Source organism: Branchiostoma floridae, chromosome 10, assembly GCF_000003815.2.
Source record: "Branchiostoma floridae strain S238N-H82 chromosome 10, Bfl_VNyyK, whole genome shotgun sequence".
NCBI lineage: Eukaryota > Metazoa > Chordata > Leptocardii > Amphioxiformes > Branchiostomatidae > Branchiostoma > Branchiostoma floridae.
The window spans coordinates 22,049,190-22,068,475 of NC_049988.1; the positions used below are offsets into that span (position 1 = coordinate 22,049,190).

General features: G+C 42.7%; 3 protein-coding genes and 1 long non-coding RNA gene across 9 annotated transcripts in view; 2 read left to right on the plus strand and 2 right to left on the minus strand.

Moving 5' to 3' along the window:
* LOC118424803 (zinc finger protein 665-like) overlaps positions 1-19,286 on the plus strand; it is a 1,044,319-nt gene that overhangs the window by 217,598 nt on the left and 807,435 nt on the right. The gene's annotated exons all lie outside the window — the stretch shown is intronic.
* The window catches only part of LOC118424824 (formin-like protein 2), a 1,075,906-nt gene that overhangs the window by 189,910 nt on the left and 866,710 nt on the right, over positions 1-19,286 (plus strand). The window lies entirely within an intron of this gene.
* LOC118424826 lies at positions 4,152-6,659 on the minus strand. Its single transcript, XR_004832251.1, has 2 exons — positions 5,924-6,659; positions 4,152-5,821 (listed from the first exon to the last, which is right to left on the minus strand). It is a non-coding gene; the product is annotated as an uncharacterized LOC118424826 (long non-coding RNA).
* The window catches only part of LOC118424805 (RNA-binding motif, single-stranded-interacting protein 1-like), a 133,492-nt gene continuing 121,161 nt past the window's right edge, over positions 6,956-19,286 (minus strand). For 5 of the 6 annotated variants that reach the window (XM_035833586.1, XM_035833587.1, XM_035833585.1 and 2 more), the window contains 6 exons: positions 16,081-16,140; positions 14,817-14,915; positions 10,555-10,641; positions 10,086-10,145; positions 9,459-9,551; positions 6,956-8,075 (listed from right to left, as the gene is read on the minus strand). In XM_035833586.1, coding sequence (XP_035689479.1) covers positions 9,468-9,551; positions 10,086-10,145; positions 10,555-10,641; positions 14,817-14,915; positions 16,081-16,140 — 390 coding nt within the window. In that variant the 3' untranslated portion in view covers positions 6,956-8,075; positions 9,459-9,467. The remainder of the gene's footprint in view (positions 8,076-9,458; positions 9,552-10,085; positions 10,146-10,554; positions 10,642-14,816; positions 14,916-16,080; positions 16,141-19,286) is intronic. The other variant, XM_035833588.1, reaches the window with a different exon arrangement.

Here is a 19,286-nt window from a genome sequence, read left to right on the forward strand (position 1 = left end):
ACTCTGATGTGGAGGCCGACACAAGAAGCACCGTGGGACTCATAGACAAGGACTAGTGAACTTTTCAACTCTCTAAGCATCACCTGTTTCCCTCCAAGCACTCCCCCTTTGGGCCTCACGAACTATCGGACTCATAGACAAGGACTTTTAACCCTGCAATCACTAAGGAACCCCCACCCAACCTCAGCCGCTACAGCACCTCCGACACAAGGAGCACTGTTGGGCTCATAGACAAGGACTAGTGAACTTTTCAACTCTCTAAGCATCACCTGTTTCGCTCCAAGCACTTCCCCTTTGGGCCTCACAAACCACCCGGCTCATAGACAAGGACTAGCGGACTTTTAACCCTGCAATCACTAAGGAACCCCCACCCAACCTGAGCCACTAGAGCACCTCCGACACGGATGCCGACACAAGAAGCACCGTGGGGCTCATAGACAAGGACTAGTAGCAGTTAATCCTACAAGTGTCAAACGTTCAACCCTCAAGGTGTTGCGTAAACTTCCCCCTCACCAACCATCGGACTCATAGACGTGGACTAGCAACAGTTAACTCTGCAAGTGTCACATGTTTAACCATCAAAGTGCCGTACAAACTCCCCCACCAATGTTTAAATCTCCATGTGGCTAGTAACCCACCAACCTGAGCCACTACAGCAACAAGGACTAATAGCAATTAACCCTGCTTCACTCAAGGACTAGCGGACTTTTCAACTCTCTAAGCATCACCTGTTTCCCTCTCCAAGTGTAGAGTGAACTTCCCCCTTGGGCCTCATGAGCCATCATACTCATACTAGACAAGGACTAGCAACAGTCAACCCTGCAATTGTCACCTCAAGGACTAGTGGACTTTTTTCTTGTTCTCTAAGCATCACCTGCTTCATGAACCATCGGACTCATAGACAAGGACTCATCATCATCATCCGGGCGTGCCGGTTGCACGGACGACCATGACTCTCTTCCTCCATCCTTCCCCATCCTCCATTGCCTTGGGCAGTTCTTCAGCCGAGCAGTCAGTATCTTCACAAAGTTGATGTACATATACAGACAGTTGATAAAGACAAGGACTAGCAGACTTTTAACCCCTCAAGCACTAAGCATCCCCCACCCGGTCACTACAGCAGCCGCCCTGATGTAGAAGCTGATACTAGAGGCACCAATGGGCACAAGGAATAGCTGATATTTCAACCCTGCATGTATCACGCAAACGCCACCAAACCAACTATTGGACTTACCAATCAGGACTAGGGGACATTTTAATTTTGTAATCGTTTAAAGCAAATTTGTGGAAGATACCCTTTTCTTGATTGGCATGGGATAAGAATGACACAAGGACAAGTGCTCAGGAATATGTAGTGTAGCATTCTTGTAGGGTTCGTTTCAACTTGAAACTGTACGAAAGTATGTGAAATATGATGTTTTAAGGCCATTATTAAACACTTCGTTGTTCTATGAGAATACTACATTATTGTGTTCATGGTTCAGTAAAGTTAGTTCCTTTTTAAGTCCTTAAGGGCAGTGGGTTGTTGTCCACTATGTCTAGGGCACAGTATTGGGAAGGAGCTATGTTTGGGCAAGGAGGTTAAATTCCCGAAACGAGGATTAGCACGACGTGAAGTTCCTCAAAACACAACAATGGACACGAAACGTGCCATTTCTCAAACGCCGCTATCTTTGCACAGGTGTGGAGTTACTGCATCGTGGCGGTAACCACAGGCGTGTAAAAATAGCGTCGCTTGAAGAATAGCACGTTTCGTGTCGATTGTCGTGTTTTGAGGAACTTCACGTCGTGCTATTCCTCATATCATGGTCCCCCTATATGATCCTATATACCTGTGGGAAGCGGAGCTCATCCCTCTCCTCCCACCAACTTTTACCTGAGGAAAGTTGAGTAAAGGATCCGTAACATGACAGGGTTCGTACCCAAGACTTGCAGTTTCTGGACCAAACACCCTAAAGTTTGCCACACGACCCTAAATGTGTGTGTGTGTGTGTGAGAGAGTGTGTGTGTGTGTGTGTGTGTGTGTGTGTGTGTCGTGTACGTGTTGTGTGCGTGTGTAGCCTAAATGTAACAAAATTGCAGTCAGACACAAAAACAGCACAACAACACCAGAGCTTTGCCCCAAATCTTTACTTCTTCATTGCTTTAGGAAACATTTGGCCCTAGACCTTAGCTAAAACTACTGCAGATCCTATTCTTAACTATCAGTCACCCGAGGGGCCCCACTCGCACCTGTTACCGCTACTGTCACTACCGAGGCTACCTATCTACCACAGGCTTGGAGTGGGTTAACCAAGGGTTCAATTTCTTAAGAACTATTTACAGAGAAGAGCCACAAACGTAAGGGAGAAGGGAGGCCGCGATCGTCGCCCGCAGCCGTCCCGGCTACAGTTGCAGTGATAACAGAAGTCGACAGGACGTGTTTTTAAGTCTGTAAGGTGAGAATCGCGGGAAATCGGAATGTCCCCCGCGTGGCAAGATGTCGGCTACGAACGAAAAACGAGAGTTTGAAAAAGTTTTACGGTACTGCACTTCAGGGAATCCTTGTTTTCATTCATGACCAAAGTTGAGACATTCCTTCCAACGCAGGCAATGTGCACACTCTTGCCTTCTTCAAATGAACTTCCCCAATGACTTGGGTCATGTGACCTCACAGAAATGTGATGTCATAAGTGGATCATAAGTCTGTATGCCGAAGGCTGAAATTCATTTGAACATTTTGTAACTTTACCTCACTTTCGGTGAAAAGAATGTATCAACTTTCGTCATGTTACATATCATCACATAGATGCACTTTCATAACAATATCTCCATACTGGCTGATTCATAATTTCATAAAGTGACAAACTAGAATCCTCATTATCAGTTTAACGACCTTGCAGTCGTTAGGCATGGCTTGAACAGTGACAAGCATTGTTCACGTGGCAGTGTTGTTGTCATGTCCATACGACTACCTGCTATGGACACTAGCGAAATAGAAGTAAGGCTTCAATACTAAAAAAATTCTCTTTCGTCCACTATATTCAAATACCTTCCTTCCAAACTTAAGCCCTTTTCATGTCTACATTTAGCCACACCAATTGTATTCAATGGTTCTCGGATTTTAAAGGAAAATACTAAGTTGAAGTATATGAGTATGAGGTCTGCACCCTTTGTAAACATGTACAAAACAAAACATGTAGTAAGATACATGCTTTTTTCCAAGCCTTCTGTTTTTTTTTTAGCTTCGAAAAAATCCCAGAACCAAGGAAACAAATTGGGGTGGCTTTACAGCAAAGAAAACAAACAATATTGGAACAGTTGAGGAATTTTGCAGCCATGTAACTTTTGTGGACAGAAACAAAGTGAAACACGACACACCTCAGCACTTGTTGCCGACCTGAGAAATGTTAATAAGCCTGCTCACTGTTTCAAATGCACATGCACTGGGTCAAAGGTCAGGGCCCCTAACTAGCAAACACTTGTTTTCAGACCATGCTCAACACATGTCCAGACCTGTTTATTGTCTCAGGGGCCTTGACCTTTGACATATTACCTTAAGTGCATCACACTGCATGAGCACTTGAAACAATGACATGGCCTATACCACTGCACAGTTTCTTCTCCTTCTACAGGTAACAAAAAATCACTAAACAGACTCCTGTTTGCTACTGTGGCTCCCACCAGTGACTAGTACAACATAAGCGAGTGTTTTGCCATGAATCTCAGGCACTCAGCATTGTCAAGCAGCAATGGTTACCCCTTTTCTCACTAAAACCCGCCAGTGCCCCCCTCCCACTGAACAGCTGTCATTCCAAGACTTCAAGAAACAGAAGGAGAACAGTCATAAACACAAAGATATCTTGACTTTCTAGTCATATGTTAGTACATCCCAATATGATCATGTTAAAAATAATTTCCTGACCAAAGATATCTTGACCCTTGCGGTCACTGACCTTGGTCGCCCTTCCCCGAGGCCCCACCCCGAAGGTGGCTGTAGCAGCACAACACTGTGCCTGAAGTTTGTGTCAAAAGCAACAGTGAACCTGTCATGAATTGCAAAATAAGTCACACCAAGTTGTGATGCCTTCCTTCACAGACTATTACACAACGTCAGCCATGTTAGCGTTCATTAAATTTTCTGAAAACACTGGCCATTTTAGTCTTTATTTTATAAAAAAAAGGCATTGGGCTCCCAGAAAGCCAAGATATCCGTGGGTTTATGAACGCCTGTGGGAGACCACTGGGGATGAACTACAGTCTGATACCCTAACAGCTGGGATGGCACAAGGTGTCCTGGCAACCCTCTGTATCCTGGCAACCGTATCCTAGCAACCCTCCGTATCCTAGCAACTTGCAGCTCCATGTCTGACGCTGTCTGACCTCTAACCCCGAGCCGACCGGCCCGTTTTTACCCTGTTCTTTTTCCCGACGTCCGTCCCGGATGGCACAAACTGTGCAGACAAAACGTCGCCCTCAAAGCCAGAAAAGCAACACTACGTCTACAAGGTAGTCATCTGTAATAAAAAAAAGCATCTTAAACCTTCCAACAAAGGATTTCTTAAGTGTTCTTCTTCTTCCCACTCACTGTACATGACTTCTTCAAGATTTGCTTTTGTACACGGCAAGGCGGACGTCTTCTTTACACCTGAGCAAAGCGTTAGGAGGTATGTCATCTCTGAGTTTCCATGACTACGGGCTGACTCTACCCAATCACAGACTCCGTTACATAACAGAGTCACCATGGCGACGGGCTGTTCACCCAATCACAGGCTCCGTTACATCACACGTTGGTGTGGAAACTTCAAATTGAATGTAACACTTTTCGGCAAAAAAAACTGAGTTTGGAAAGTTTTGTGGGAAAGAAAAAAAAAGAAAGAAACTTGTCTACAGCAGCTCAGCTCTCTGGGGATTCACCCACCCAAATTTACTTTTTATGTACAGAATCAATCTACGGACAGGCTCCCAACGTTGCACACTTGTGAGTAGCGTCTACTTTTTGCTTTTCGTTGAAAACAAACGACGGTTGCACCCCATGTGACACTCCGTGAGGCTGAAACTCTTCCTTTCAACTGTGCGAAGGCTAAGGTGCTACTAAACCTACAGACTTACAAACTACGGTTGACTCCTAACGGTCGGTCAGCACCATCTCTCATTTGTACAACAACATCCATATAAATTCCATCTGCGAACAAGCCTACTCTCCGATTTCTACCTGGAAATAAATTAACATTTGATCTCTCTTCGAACATTGCAAAAAACAATTTGAGTACTCCGTGATCATGTGACCCAATCAGCCTCCCTGATTGGTTCCTTACTGCACCAGCTGACTGTACAAAATTGTAACACTTTTGTTAGTTTCCTTAGGAATCGTCCTTCACTGCAACAAACATTGCAAAAAGAGGTATCGTCGCACCACGACTTTACACCGACCTACAGTGTGGAATGGAACAACTCGAACTGTGTATTACATCTACTACCGGTAGGCCACCACAACGCAGTTTCTAGACTCTCGGATTTACTTTCTGCAGATTTTTGATTGTGAGGAAGAAAAGAACAAAAATAGAATAAGAATCAACCCCAAAATGCTCATATTTTGGTAAATTGTTTCCATACATTCAAACAGATATTCAGTCCACCTGTCCTGTATGCTGACTTGGTGGCTCCTTAGTAGCAATTTTGAAACCACCATAGGGAGCCTGTTTATCAATTTTCTAAAAGTTCAGTCTGCAAATTAAAATCGAAGAACCAAGAAATTGCATTGCTGTGGCCCACTCTGTGCTCATGCCTTAGATCCACACTTTCTGCATAACCTTTGACCTCCCTGCCACAGATAAAGGACCTAACCTTTGACCTCCCTGCCACAGGTAAAGGACCTAACCTTTGACCTCCCTGCCACAGATAAAGGCCATAACCTTTGACCTCCCTGCCACAGGTAAAGGACCTAACCTTTGACCTCCCTGCCACAGGTAAAGGACCTAACCCTTGACCTCCCTGCTACAGGTAAAGGACCTAACCTTTGATCTCTGCTACAGGTTAAGGACCTAACCTTTGACCTTGCTGTCACAGGTGTGTCTCTGAGGCTTCTAACATCTTTACCTACGGAGGCCCTGTTGGCTGATATAACAAAGAATCTGGATCGTGTGGTTCGGTTAGGAGAATTGAGCTTGCCTTAGCCGAACCCTCAATTGAAATGGGACTATTCTAATATGGGTGATATGATTTCTCGCTACTGGCAACTCAGACGTAATACGGGCAATGGGGAGTTCCTTCTCAGGACAAACTTTGTCCTTATAACTTGAAAAACTTGCAGGAAATTCCGAATCGTTGACTCACAAAGTCTCAAACTGCCGAAACAAAACTTTGTGACAGAAATAACAAGGGGGCAGCACAGAGCAAAATGGAGCTCGTTCAACAAAATCAAGCCGGCTTCCAACTTCGTGTATTCAAATTTGCAAAATGACTTTCTTGAGAAAGTATCAGAACTAAAGAATATCAGGCTTCAAAGACAGGGCCCTCAAGACTCAGGAAGTCTTTCTTGGGGTATCTTGGGGAATACTAAGATAAGGAAAATCAAGATTCAGAAAGTCTTTCTTGAGAAATCTTGAGGAATACTAAGATAAGGCAAATTAAGATTCAGAAAGTCTTTCTTGAGAAATCTTGAGGAATTCTAAGATAAGGCAAATTAAGATTCAGAAAGTCCTTCTTGAGAAATCTTGAGGAATACTAAGATAAGGCAAATTAAGATTCAGAAAGTCTTTCTTGAGGTATCTTGAGGAATACTAAGACAAGGCAAGCTCCGACCTCCTTCCGAAACACGACCCTTAGGTGCAGAGACATTAAGGCGCTAAACTTGGGAATCTGTACACACAGCAAATATACACCCTCTACCACAGTCACAGCTCTCACACACAGGCGCACACGCACAGACACACACACAACTCCGCTAACAACTCAGGTTCAGGGCAAGTACAACCTAAAAAACTATCAACTCTACCTAAAATTTAACCCAGAGATGCGGCCAGGTTTCGCTCAAGAGTTCACATTTTTGTTCGACGTTGAACTTTATTTATAAAATTGCTCCACACTCGTGAATCAATTCTCAAGACATTGGAACATAAACGACAATTTAAAACTGAATCTCAGGACTTTTAGAAACGAAAACTGGCCACACCTCCTTCCTTAAAAACAAAATAACCTTTGAAAATTAAAACCCTATTTTGCCGAAAGCGACAAAAAGAGTGAAAGAAAACAAAAGAAAATCTGCATCTATAAAAAAACTCTAGAAGAGCAATTCATAATCTCTGTTCAAAATCTCACTGTGTGGAGATGATTTGGCCCTTATTTAAAAATCTCCTTTAAAACTGCGAAAACATTTACACTACTTTATCCCTAAAAACTCCTCGCCGACAACGTCGACTGTCTTAAGGTGTAACTTGAGATGGCATAGTCTTAGAGTAACCGTAACTCCTTCTATAGAAACTCATGAGGACAAAAAGGAACAACTCTTAACAAGAAATCTTAACTAACTACAGACTTAACCTTGAGGAACATCCTTAAGAAGCTATTTCACATCAGAAGGTTACTACTTGACCTTGACCTTGTGATGACCTTTTCTCTGCCACCGGGCAAAGGTCAAGGGTCAAACCACCAAAGGTCGCGCACGGTTCACCACTGGTTCCTATAATGTTACACTGTTTACGACTTCAGCTTCATAAACTTCTCTTAAGTTATAGTTCTGATGAGACGGATTTAAAAATAAGCTCTCTGTTGTAGCAAAATAAACTAATTTGAACTTCTCAGAAATCTGTCGGGTAATGGTTGATCGCTACTCTTGTTGTCGCTAGCGTGAAGCCTCGGTCTTCATCTTCTTACAAAAAATAGTATTTCTCGGTCTTATCAAAAGGAACCTAGCGGAACGGAAACAAAACTTGAATTTTCCTGTCTCTTCTAACTAGTAGATCTACTACGACGTCTTCCGTGTCTAAGACGAGCCCGTGTTTAAGATCCGTACTGTACACGTCTGGAGTCCGTCAAGGCTTGAGGTTACTTTCTTGTCTCGTCTTCTCCGCTACTGTAAGATTACAGCAGAGCTTCTGGAAGGAACAAGGACAGGAGGGTTAGAGGGGGAGGGGGGTGGACTTGTTTTTTTTGTTTGTTCATTCATTTCTCACATATAAAAAACAATAACAATTAAGTATAGAAAGTAAATAAAGGTGCTGGAGGGAAGAAGCCTAGCTGGCTTGTACAGTGCCCTCCTCCACTTAAACATTAACTAATCTACACTGTATATACAAATGCAGAAAATATAAAATAAATTCTTTTCAAGGTCTCAGTACACAGTTTTTATGCACAACCCATCCCCAATAGTAGTTCAGGTATAAAGCAATGCGTCATGTTAGGATAAACCTGTTTGCCAACTAGATCACTTTTACATATCAATTCACAGCTGGGATATAAAAAATCTTTCCAACAAGATTTCTTCAGTGTCATTGACGAAAACTAATAGATAGTAGTTGTAAGGTCTGACCGTTTCCAAAACCATATCCAGTTGCTTTACTGAGTAACTACTCTTTGGCGTGTCTTATTACCTGGATGTCTAACCTACATCGACGTAGTGCGTCACAGTTTGTTGACCATGCATAAGGTATTAGAACTATGAACAGTATATAGGAACAACTGAAGCTTAAATGAATGTTTAAGATAAAGAGATTTGCGAGGAGTAGTGTTGATTGTTGACCATGGATAAGGTCTTACGACTGCAGGGCTCGAAATCCTTTTTTCTGCATACCTGCACTGGTGCAGGTAACATTGAAAATTACCTGCACCAGACAAATTTTACCTGCACCACTCTGAATTTAAGAAGTATGGATCATACTAAAATTGTTCAGGAATCAGGTAACAGTCAATGCAGCTAATAACAATCCATACACACTTACCTTTATGTATAAATCCCAGTATATGGACCAGTGCAGGTTAGGTGCAGGTAGACACTAGAAATACCTGCACAGCTCAAATTTTACCTACACTTACCTGCATATGCAGGTGGTATTTCGAGCCCTGGACTGTTAACAGTAAAAGAACTACTGAAGGACTATGTTTAAGACTAACGACTGTAAACAGTATAAGAACTACTGAAGGAATATGTTTAAGTTTAAGATTTTACCTTAATGTCTCACTTGCCCTGCTGGAGAGAGTAGTGTTGGGCTTTGTTTGTTGACCATGGATAAGGTCTTACGACTGTTAACAGCATAAGAACTACCAAAAAGTAGTTACTCAAGCAACTGGATATGGTTTTGGAAACGGCCAGACGTTTCGGATAGAATCCACTATCCTTCGTCAGTGACACTGGTCAGTTTCCAAAACCATATCCAGTTGCTTGAGTAACTACTTTTTGGTGTATCTTATTACCTGGATGTCTAACCTACATCGAAGTATAAGAACTACTGAAGGAATATGTTTAAGACTTAAGATCTTACCTTAATGTCTCACTTGCCCTGCTGGAAGGAGTAGTGTTGGGTGTGGTCGTCCGCCACCCCAACCTGCTGACCCTGCTGCTGCTGGGACTGGTCCTACAGGGGGACAGCAACTTCATCATCATCATCATCATCATCATCATCATCAGGCACATGATGATAATCATCATCACAATCTTATCAAAATCATCATCACCATCCTAACATCATAATTATCATCAGGCAAAACAACATCATCATCATCTTCATCACCATCATCATCAGGCACATCATCATCTTCATTATCATTATCATCAGTCAAAACATCACCATCATCATCAGGCACATCATCATTAGCATCTTCATCACCATGCACATTATTGTCACCATCATCAATCTCATCATCATCATCAACAGGCACATCATCATCACCATCATTGCCATACCATTTTTGGAGTACCAAACACCAATCAAATTATGTGTTGGTTTTGTTGAGGCAAACAGTTGATATCTATCAAACTTCACATTTGCAGGCTGTCAGTTCCTCATGAAGCTTTTACTTATCAAGTACAGAGCCGTTGTGTTAAGTCATAAGAAGATTTAAAGATTAAGAAAAGACAAAACAGAGAGAAAGAAGAGAGCAGAACTGACGAGGAGTCTGTGGCCTTGGCCCCACTGTACTGACGACGCCCTGTTGTCCTGCAACATGGGCTGCGGGAGGGGGGCACAGAACAAGAGCGGAAAAACACAAGAAAGAGAAATGGAAAACGGGAAAGACAGAAATAAGAGCAAAGAAACAGAGCAAAAGAATATAAAGCAGTAATGAATGAGCATGTTACTGTAAATGCATTTAAGGTCGCAGGGATTTAATTTTGCGTTAGCGCAAAAATGGACTTTGCGTGGTCCAGGTTTTAAGTTCGTGGTAGCGCTAGACTGTAGTAAAAAACTATGATGGATAAATGTGGTTTTAAGTTCGCGGTGAAGTGGCCACTGCGAAAACTGCGAACATAAAACAACCGCAAACATTTCTGCATTTACAGTATTTACTTGTCATTGTATCATCTGCTTCTCTTCGTACCATGAGTTGCAATGACCTTGAAAGAAAGGTGAAAGTACTGACCTCTACTGGAACAGTCTGCATGACTCCCGAGGGTTGTGGGTAATGATGCACGTAGGGGTTGTGCACACCGGCCGTGCCTGGGATGTACTGCAGGGGAACATGGGAAAAACACACACGTGAGACCACTGGACAAAATACTCCCATGTGAGACCCACTGGACAAAAAACTCTCATTTGAGACCCACTGGACAAAAAACTCTCATGTGAGACCCATTTTCGTGTTTTGAGGAATTCTCAATGTGGATGACAGAACTACACTGCTGGTCAAGTGTACCCTGATCACATAAGATTTGGAAAGATGCAGAAATACTTCCAAACAATTCCACGTCACATACATGTACCAACATGGCTAACATAATATCTTACACATATACAATTTTCTATTTCTTAAATATCAGACTTTTCAACACTTTCAATGCCTAAAACAAAGACACAAGTGAGCAGACAAAACTGAAGGTACATTGGCGTCATAGGACAAGTGATTGTACCAGGCACCACCTCAGTAGCTGTTTATGTTATGCTGAATGGTTGCAGTTATACAAGATGGCATAACATCAACACACTCTACATTATACACTCTACATTATACAATATTGTAAAAATTGGTGTTATTGAGGCCTAGTCAACCTTTATCCATGGGGTAACCTTTATCCGTTCTTTTTAAGAACGATATATTTAGGGATATCAAGTCGACAGATGGTGGTTTCAAACTGCAATATTTTGAAAATAGTGCAATTTGAAACTATGTCCGTCGACTTGATATCCCTGGATATCCTGTTTAGCAACACAACGGATATAGGTTACCCCGCGGATAAAGGTGAACTAACGTTTAATTCTGAACAATGTCTCAACATCACTGAATGTGCATTAAGGAAGCATCTCACTGAAGATGTGGTACATTGGCAGTGGCACTGCGGCCGGGCGATTTGACACAGCGTTCAACAAAATTCATCGATAGAAACAAATCTTTGTATGATTGTCATTTCAGTCATACTTGTACATTTTGCACGATATTCCCATTGCAAGGTCAAGGCAAATGGAATTTAGATCAATGCGATGCCACAAATGTACCTCAGTCCAATGAGATACCCCCTTAAGTAGATCTCAAAAATCAAAGTCACAGTTTCTTAAAGGTGATGCTCTTAAGGTGCACTCTCACTGCACTTTTGTCACACTTGCGTCACTGCAGGGTTCAAAAGATACTAAACAAATTTTAGAGGTAGCGAATTTTCTTACTTTTTGTGTATTTTGTCATCTTCTAAGTCATACTTTTACATATTATGTAATATCTAGATTATAAAAAATCAGAGAAAATAACGAAACAGTGAACGAACCCCGCAGTGACGCAAGCTAGACGCAAGTGCGGTGAGAGTGCTCCTTACGGTACTGGCAGAGTTATAAGAGTCGATGTTACAGATACAGCAGTGGAGACACATGCAGGAATAAACCTTATAGGACAATATGAATTATAGTCTTGAGAATAAAACGGACCAATCCTCCCCCGCCATGCAGAGTGGTAGATTCCATCCCGCCACCGTTACGTTCAGGGTCGAGTCCTACCTCCGCTGCCGTGGGCAGAACTTTATTTTCTTTAAGTCACTTTCGCTTCCCTCGGAGTTCAACCGCTTTCCGTTACCAAACCTGACCTGAGGGCATGGTCACACTTGTTGTACGTCGTCGTACAATTTTGGTGCTGAAAATTTTTCAAGCCGGCTGCGATAGAAACAGCTGCAAACAAGTATCTGGCGGCTTTTTCCAAGAGACAAGCGTGACTGTCCTCAAAATGCCCTCCGTTAGCGACCGTACGACAATCATACGACAGATGTAGCCGGGCCCGAAAGTAACTTTGCCAAATTGACTAACACCAACAGAAGCACCAAGTCCACACCGATTTAAGCCATATCAAAAGTTTGGAATACAAAGTGTCAACAACTTTTCCTGATCAACAAGGGATGGATTTCCTATAAAATATCTAAAACATAACGGTTTAACTACAGACATGAGTAATAAGTAAAATGTGACAATTCTGTTGTTAGAACATTTCTCCAAATTTATTACGATCATTCCTGTTCATACCATTAAGGTTGTCAACGGTAGCTTCCTTTCAAAATAGTTTAATATAAACTTCTTTCCACATAACATAAGATACTGTACAACAAGACATACACGATCTTATTATACCTTAACTTGCACTGTCCACACCCTATTCTACTTACCCTTAGCCTATCACAAACAAAAAATATCCCCTACATCCATATAAAAAACCTTGCATTAAAGAAATAAATCACCTACAGTAACCTATACAAATGCTAACTAAGTATTAAACCCACTTACTCATAACAAACAAGTTCTAATTTCTAACACTGTCCTGACCAAAAAGATAAAACTTAGTAGTAACTAAACAAGAATCTAACATATCTTTAATATAGATGAACAACAATGACAACCTTATATACCCACATTATACACTACAAGTACCAATCACTAGGGCTGGGTACCGGTACAGAAAATTCAGGTCCAGGTTCGGTTCAGGTCCAGAGGATCAGGTTCAGGTCTGGACCTGAACCTGGACCTGATTCAGTATGACTCATACCAATGGTCCATTAAACTACAAAGAAATCTGTTTGGTGGAGTTTTAGACTTACACTGGCGTTTTCAAATTCTACAACGCTAACTGCACCTGTACGATTGGCTGTAAAACTTGGCAGAAATTACTATAAGCTTTACTCTACTTCACTCTTGTTATTTTTCTTCCACCTGCAAGCGCCAAAACGTGTGAATGCCTGATAAAATTATCTGTTGATATTCTAATCGGTCCAACATCCAGTCCACCTATTTTTTTCAGGTCCGTTTTTTCTGGACCGGTCCAATAAGAAAAACCGGTTTTGTACCGGTACGCTGTACCGATACCCAGCCCTACCAATCACCTATTGCCGCTAATATATAACAGGCTTTAAGACCACCATATCCTTATCATAGACCGGTATAGCTTATTCCTTAATTCATCTAAATGTTTTCAAATGGAGCCTCTATATTGAACCTTAACTTTTAGAAATTAATGCTTAATTGTATTTGCCTAGCTCCTTTACATTCATGAAACTGCACATCCTCTTTCAATGGTGAACATCTTAATAAGTACAGAATTTACCATTAATCAAACATTGCAATGAAAGGCTGACTTCTCACGGTTTTCTCTAAGCTTCAAGTGTATTCCATCAAACATATTTCAACAGTAATTTTAAACTGTATCTGTATCTATATAGCCGGTATAACCGCCGTTCGGCGTAACAAACCAGCTTCGCAGGCACGCGGCGCGGCAGCAGCTGGTTATATTACACTGAACGAATCGTTACCCCTAACTTTTGCACATCTATCTGCAAGTGTTCTTTAAACAAAGATTTTAGATTTCATATTACTGTTATTATTGGTACAATGTGTACATTTTGTATGTGTTGTCTCCTAACAATTGTCCAAAGATACAGAACAATTTTTAAAGGACTATTTGACATTTAAAATACAATTTACTGTAAAACTAGTTCACCTTCATCTGTGAGATAACCTATGTTCTTTGTTTCTAAAAACAGGTTTTGCTACAATAAAGGACTTACTGTAATGTCATTGTATTCGTCAAAATTGAAACAGTAACAGACTGACACGTTACTGTGATGTTAAATACTACAACTACACTGTAACAGTAACAGACTGATACATGGCTGTATCATTACTACCTCTACACTGTACCAGTAACAGTAACAGATTACTGTAACATTACTACATCTACAGTTCTTTGCCTACCGATTATTCAGAAATGGAGTAAGAGACTTGTTGTAATATCACTGTTACTTAGAGTAACATTCAAACAGTAAGACTGACACATTACTGTAATGTTACTACAACTACACTGTAACAGTAATAGATGACTGTAATGTTACTAATTATCTAAAGTTCTTTGCCTACCAATTGTTCAAAAATGGAGTAAGAAACTTGCTGTAATATCAATGTAGCTTACAGTAACATTCAAAACAGTAACAGACTGATAGACTACTGAAACAATACTACAACTACACTAACAGTTAAAGACCAAAATTACTGAAACATTACTACAACTACACTGTAACAGTTAAAGACTGAAATTACTGAAACATTATTACAACTACACTGTAACAGTAACAGATTGACAGACTACTGAAACGTTACTAAATGTACACTGTAACAGTATCAGACTGACACATTACTGAAACGTTACTACAGTTCTTCGCCTACCGATTGTCCGGAAAGGGAGAGCTGATTCATCTGATTGGCCAGCCCTGGCACCACACCTGGGTGCATGTGCATCCCAGAGTCTGTGGTCATCATACTCGCCTGGAACAACAAAACTACAGGTGTGACAGGTGTACAGGTGAGTATACAGGTGTGTGTACAGGTGCTACAGGTGTGTACAGGTAAATTCTGCAGCTGTGGCACCACACCTGGGTGCATGTGCATCCCAGAGTCTGTGGTCATCATACTCGCCTGGAACAACAAAACTACAGGTGTGACAGGTGTACAGGTGAGTATACAGGTGTGACAGGTGTACAGGTGTGTGTACAGGTGTTACAGGTGTATACAGGTGTGCTACAGGTAAATTCTGCAGCTGCGGCACCACACCTGGGTGCATGTGAATTCCCGAGTCTGTGGTCATCATACTCGCCTGGAACAACAAAACTACAGGTGTGACAGGTGAACAGGTGAGTATACAGGTGCACAGGTGTGTGTACAGGTGCTACAGGTGTGTGTACAGGTAAATTCTGCAGCTGCGGCACGACACCTGGGTGCATGTGCATCCCCGAGTCTGTGGTCATCATTCTCGCCTGGAACAACAAAACTACAGGTGTGACAGGTGTACAGGTGAGTATACAGGTGCTACAGGTGTGTGTGTGCAGGTGCTACAGGTGAGTGTACAGGTGCTACAGGTGAGTGTACAGGTGCTACAGGTGAGTGTACAGGTGCTACAGGTGAGTGTACAGGTGCTACAGGTGAGTGTACAGGTGCTACAGGTGAGTGTACAGGTGCTACAGGTGAGTGCTACAGGTAAATTCTGCAGCTACAGCACCACACCTGGGTGCATTCCAGAGTGTGCTTGTGGAGGAACAAGGAGACAATGGAACCGATGAATGTACCTTGATCACGTAGCTCATCAAAAAGTTCATATTTTACTAGGTGTGCTACACGTAGGTTTCAAACTCCTGACCATGTAATCCACATACAGGGTCACCAAAAAGCAGCCACTCAAGGAACTGGATATGATTTGGGAACTCTAGTTGCCTGTGTAACTGCTTTTGGCAAATCTTGATACCTGGATGTCTAACCTTCATTGACAAATACAGGGTCGCAAATCTTTTGCAAAATTGATAAACATCTTTTCTAGCTCAGGTCTGTGAGGTTATTCTGAAGATAGAGAAAAGGACTTACGGATCCCATGTAAACGTCTTGCCTATTGATATTTATCAGGACTTAGTGATAAACAAGTACAAGTAAGCAGACTTACGGATCCCATGTGCGGCTGCATGACATAATGTGGGTGGGGCTGGATCCAGGTGGTTTGAACCTGAGGAGAAACAGAAAGACGATGTTCAAAAACAGCAATAAATTGTTTTTCTTAAGGAAGGGAAGCATATTTGTGGTCTGTTTTTCTCCTTTGCCGTGCCGCGTACCTGCAAAGCTGGTGTGTTACGCCGAAGGGCGGTTATACCGGCTATATAGATACAGATACAGAAGCTGGTGTGTTACGCCGAAGGGCGGTTATACCGGCTATATAGATACAGATACAGAAGCTGGTGTGTTACGCCGAAGGGCGGTTATACCGGCTATATAGACACAGATACAGAAGCTGGTGTGTTACGCCGAAGGGGGGGTTATACCGGCTATATAGATACAGATACAGAAGCTGGTGTGTTACGCCGAAGGGGGGGTTATACCGGCTATATAGATACAGATACAGAAGCTGGTGTGTTACGCCGAAGGGTGGTTATACCGGCTATATAGATACAGATACAGAAGCTGGTGTGTTACGCCGAAGGGGGGGTTATACCGGCTATATAGATACAGATACAGAAGCTGGTGTGTTACACCAAAGGGTGGTTATACCGGCTATATACTAGATTCAGATACAGAAGCTGGTGTGTTACACCGTAGCAGTGCTGCCTCCAGCTTTAAATTTATTTCCGTCCCTAACATTGGGGTGGGGGGGATCGGGCCGAAGGCCCGACGCGAGCGCCGCAGGCGCTTGCCAAACTAGGGGGGTCCGGGGGCATGCTCCCCCGGGAAAATTTGAAAATTCAAACCCTCTAAAACGCTATTTCACGTATTTTTAGAGGCAAAATTTCATTTCGTAAAGTAGGACTACCGACACCCCACGATCTCGAAACAAAAGGCTTTGTTCCGACTGCCCGCCTCTTGGTCGGGCATTTCGCTGACGAAATATTTTGTTTGTTAAGCAGTGTTGCGTATACACTCTGAACTTTGCATGATACTTTTTCGTCGTCATTTTCACGTATTTGTTGATAATTTGTGAATAGCTCTAGGGCTGGATAACGCCGCGGGTGTTGGCATTATTGGCCGAGGTCCATTGACGCATTTCAGCTTGTAAGATATCGTAAGATCGTATTGAAAGGAATGTGCATTTCTCGATAAAATTGAACACCTTTCTGCTCGTCGTCCAGCACCGTCCAAAGGGTACAGATTTGCAGATCGGTGGAAAACTTCCAACAGCGATCATGTTCACAGCGCTGGGTAAGAATACCGTCGCGGGCTACTCCCGTATAATTTTAGTGGAAGATCGGCAAAAAATATACAAGATCGATTCCTGATATTTTCCCGTGAAAACAGGTTTACATTCCCTCGAAAAATATGTATGTAAGCTGTAACAGCAGCGAGTTGGAAAACGCGGCTAGACATGTTCTTACTATGGTAGCAGCATCGGCGGCAGCCTTTTGAAGTAGCGCCTGCGACAGGGCGTGCGTCATAATTCTGCAAATTCAATCAACTTCCCACCAATCACAGGCAGCAGCGGCGTGGACAAAGCGGTAACATCATGTCAATCACGATGAAACGCAGAACTTTACGAACACGGCGCTGCGAACTCGGTCCCAACTCCAAACAAAAACGTGCTTTTGAAGATAAATGGCGCAAAAACCGGCCGTGGCTTCGTCACATCGTAGACGTAGACGGTGAGAATATGATGTTTACCGTCTGTTGACAGTTTGCACCAGGGGGAAAACCTCCTTTGTTGATGGTTGTAGAACTATGGAGATCACAAGTGTGACGGTTTACTGAGGCCACCGATACACACACGACGGCCGAGTAAAGAAAGATAATTTCTGAACTGCCGTGTCAGGTTCATAATGAAGTACAGTTTGCCGTTAATGTTGATTTGAAAACGTACAAGGGCCTCGTGATTCCGATCGGCATTGCAAAATAAAACATAGAAAAAAAGTGATATCGATCATTACAGATGTTTTCTTGTCATGCTTGTTCATACACCAGTACACACACATCTTTTACTATATGGAAACAAATTGGGCGGGATGCGTTCTCCGCCCACATCTCGGGCGGCCTATGTACGAAAAGAAGCTGATTTCTGCCAAACCCCGAACTTTCGCCAGTAGGGCGTGTCTGGAAAATGTTTATGAAAAGAACAGGCCTACACCGCGTGTTCGCCACATCATCAGTTCAAGAGTCCCGGTCTCACCCGTAGTTTATGTTTGGACTGTGGTGCTAGTCGACATTGGGACTTTAGCCTAAAGAGCCACAACTGTGGTAAGGCACAGTGGTAAGGTGAGATAACGCCGCAGCCCCGCCTTCTTTTGCGCCACGCGAATAGCACACTGCCGATTTGGTTCGGAAGGCTATTTTAGTTATTGAATCTGCCATTTTAAGCTTACGAAACTGCATTTTTATGTCATGAAAATGATGAAATTATGATTTTTTTGGGACGGAATGGTTGAAATTTTTTTCCGTCCCAACAAGTAAATTTCCGTCCAGGGACGGAGGGACGGGTCCTGGAGACAGCACTGCACCATAGGGCGGTTATACTGGCTATACAGATACAGAAGCTGGTGTGTTACACCGTAGGGTGGTTATACCAGCTATATAGATACAGATACAGAAGCTGGTGTGTTACGCCGAAGGGCGGTTATACGGGCTATATAGATACAGATACAGAAGCTGGTGTGTTACACCGAAGGGCGGTTATACCGGCTATATAGATACAGAAGCTGGTGTGTTACACCGAATGGCGGTTATACCGGCTATATAGATACAGATACAGAAGCTGGTGTGTTACACCGAAGGGCGGTTATACCGGCTATATAGATACAGATGCTGGTGTGTTACACCGAAGGGCGGTTATACCGGCTATATAGATACAGATACAGAAGCTGGTGTGTTACACCGAAGGGCGGTTATACCGGCTATCAGCGTTCCCGCCAGGCATACGTCTTTACGTCTTTGGACGCATTTTTTTCTGGAAAGACGCACTCGGCTCGGCTGAATGCGTCCATAAAAAAATCTGAAAGAAAGGCTGACCTGTACCACCAGTGTACAAAATGTATCTGGAATCTTTTTAAAAAATCTGTCTTTATAAGAAGGAATCCTACCTGTACAATTTATACTTCAAATTCTTCACTTTCCGGTCATCCCAGTAGTCTGGGCATGGGGCGGAGCGCGGCACGTTTTACAACTAGCGGACCCATG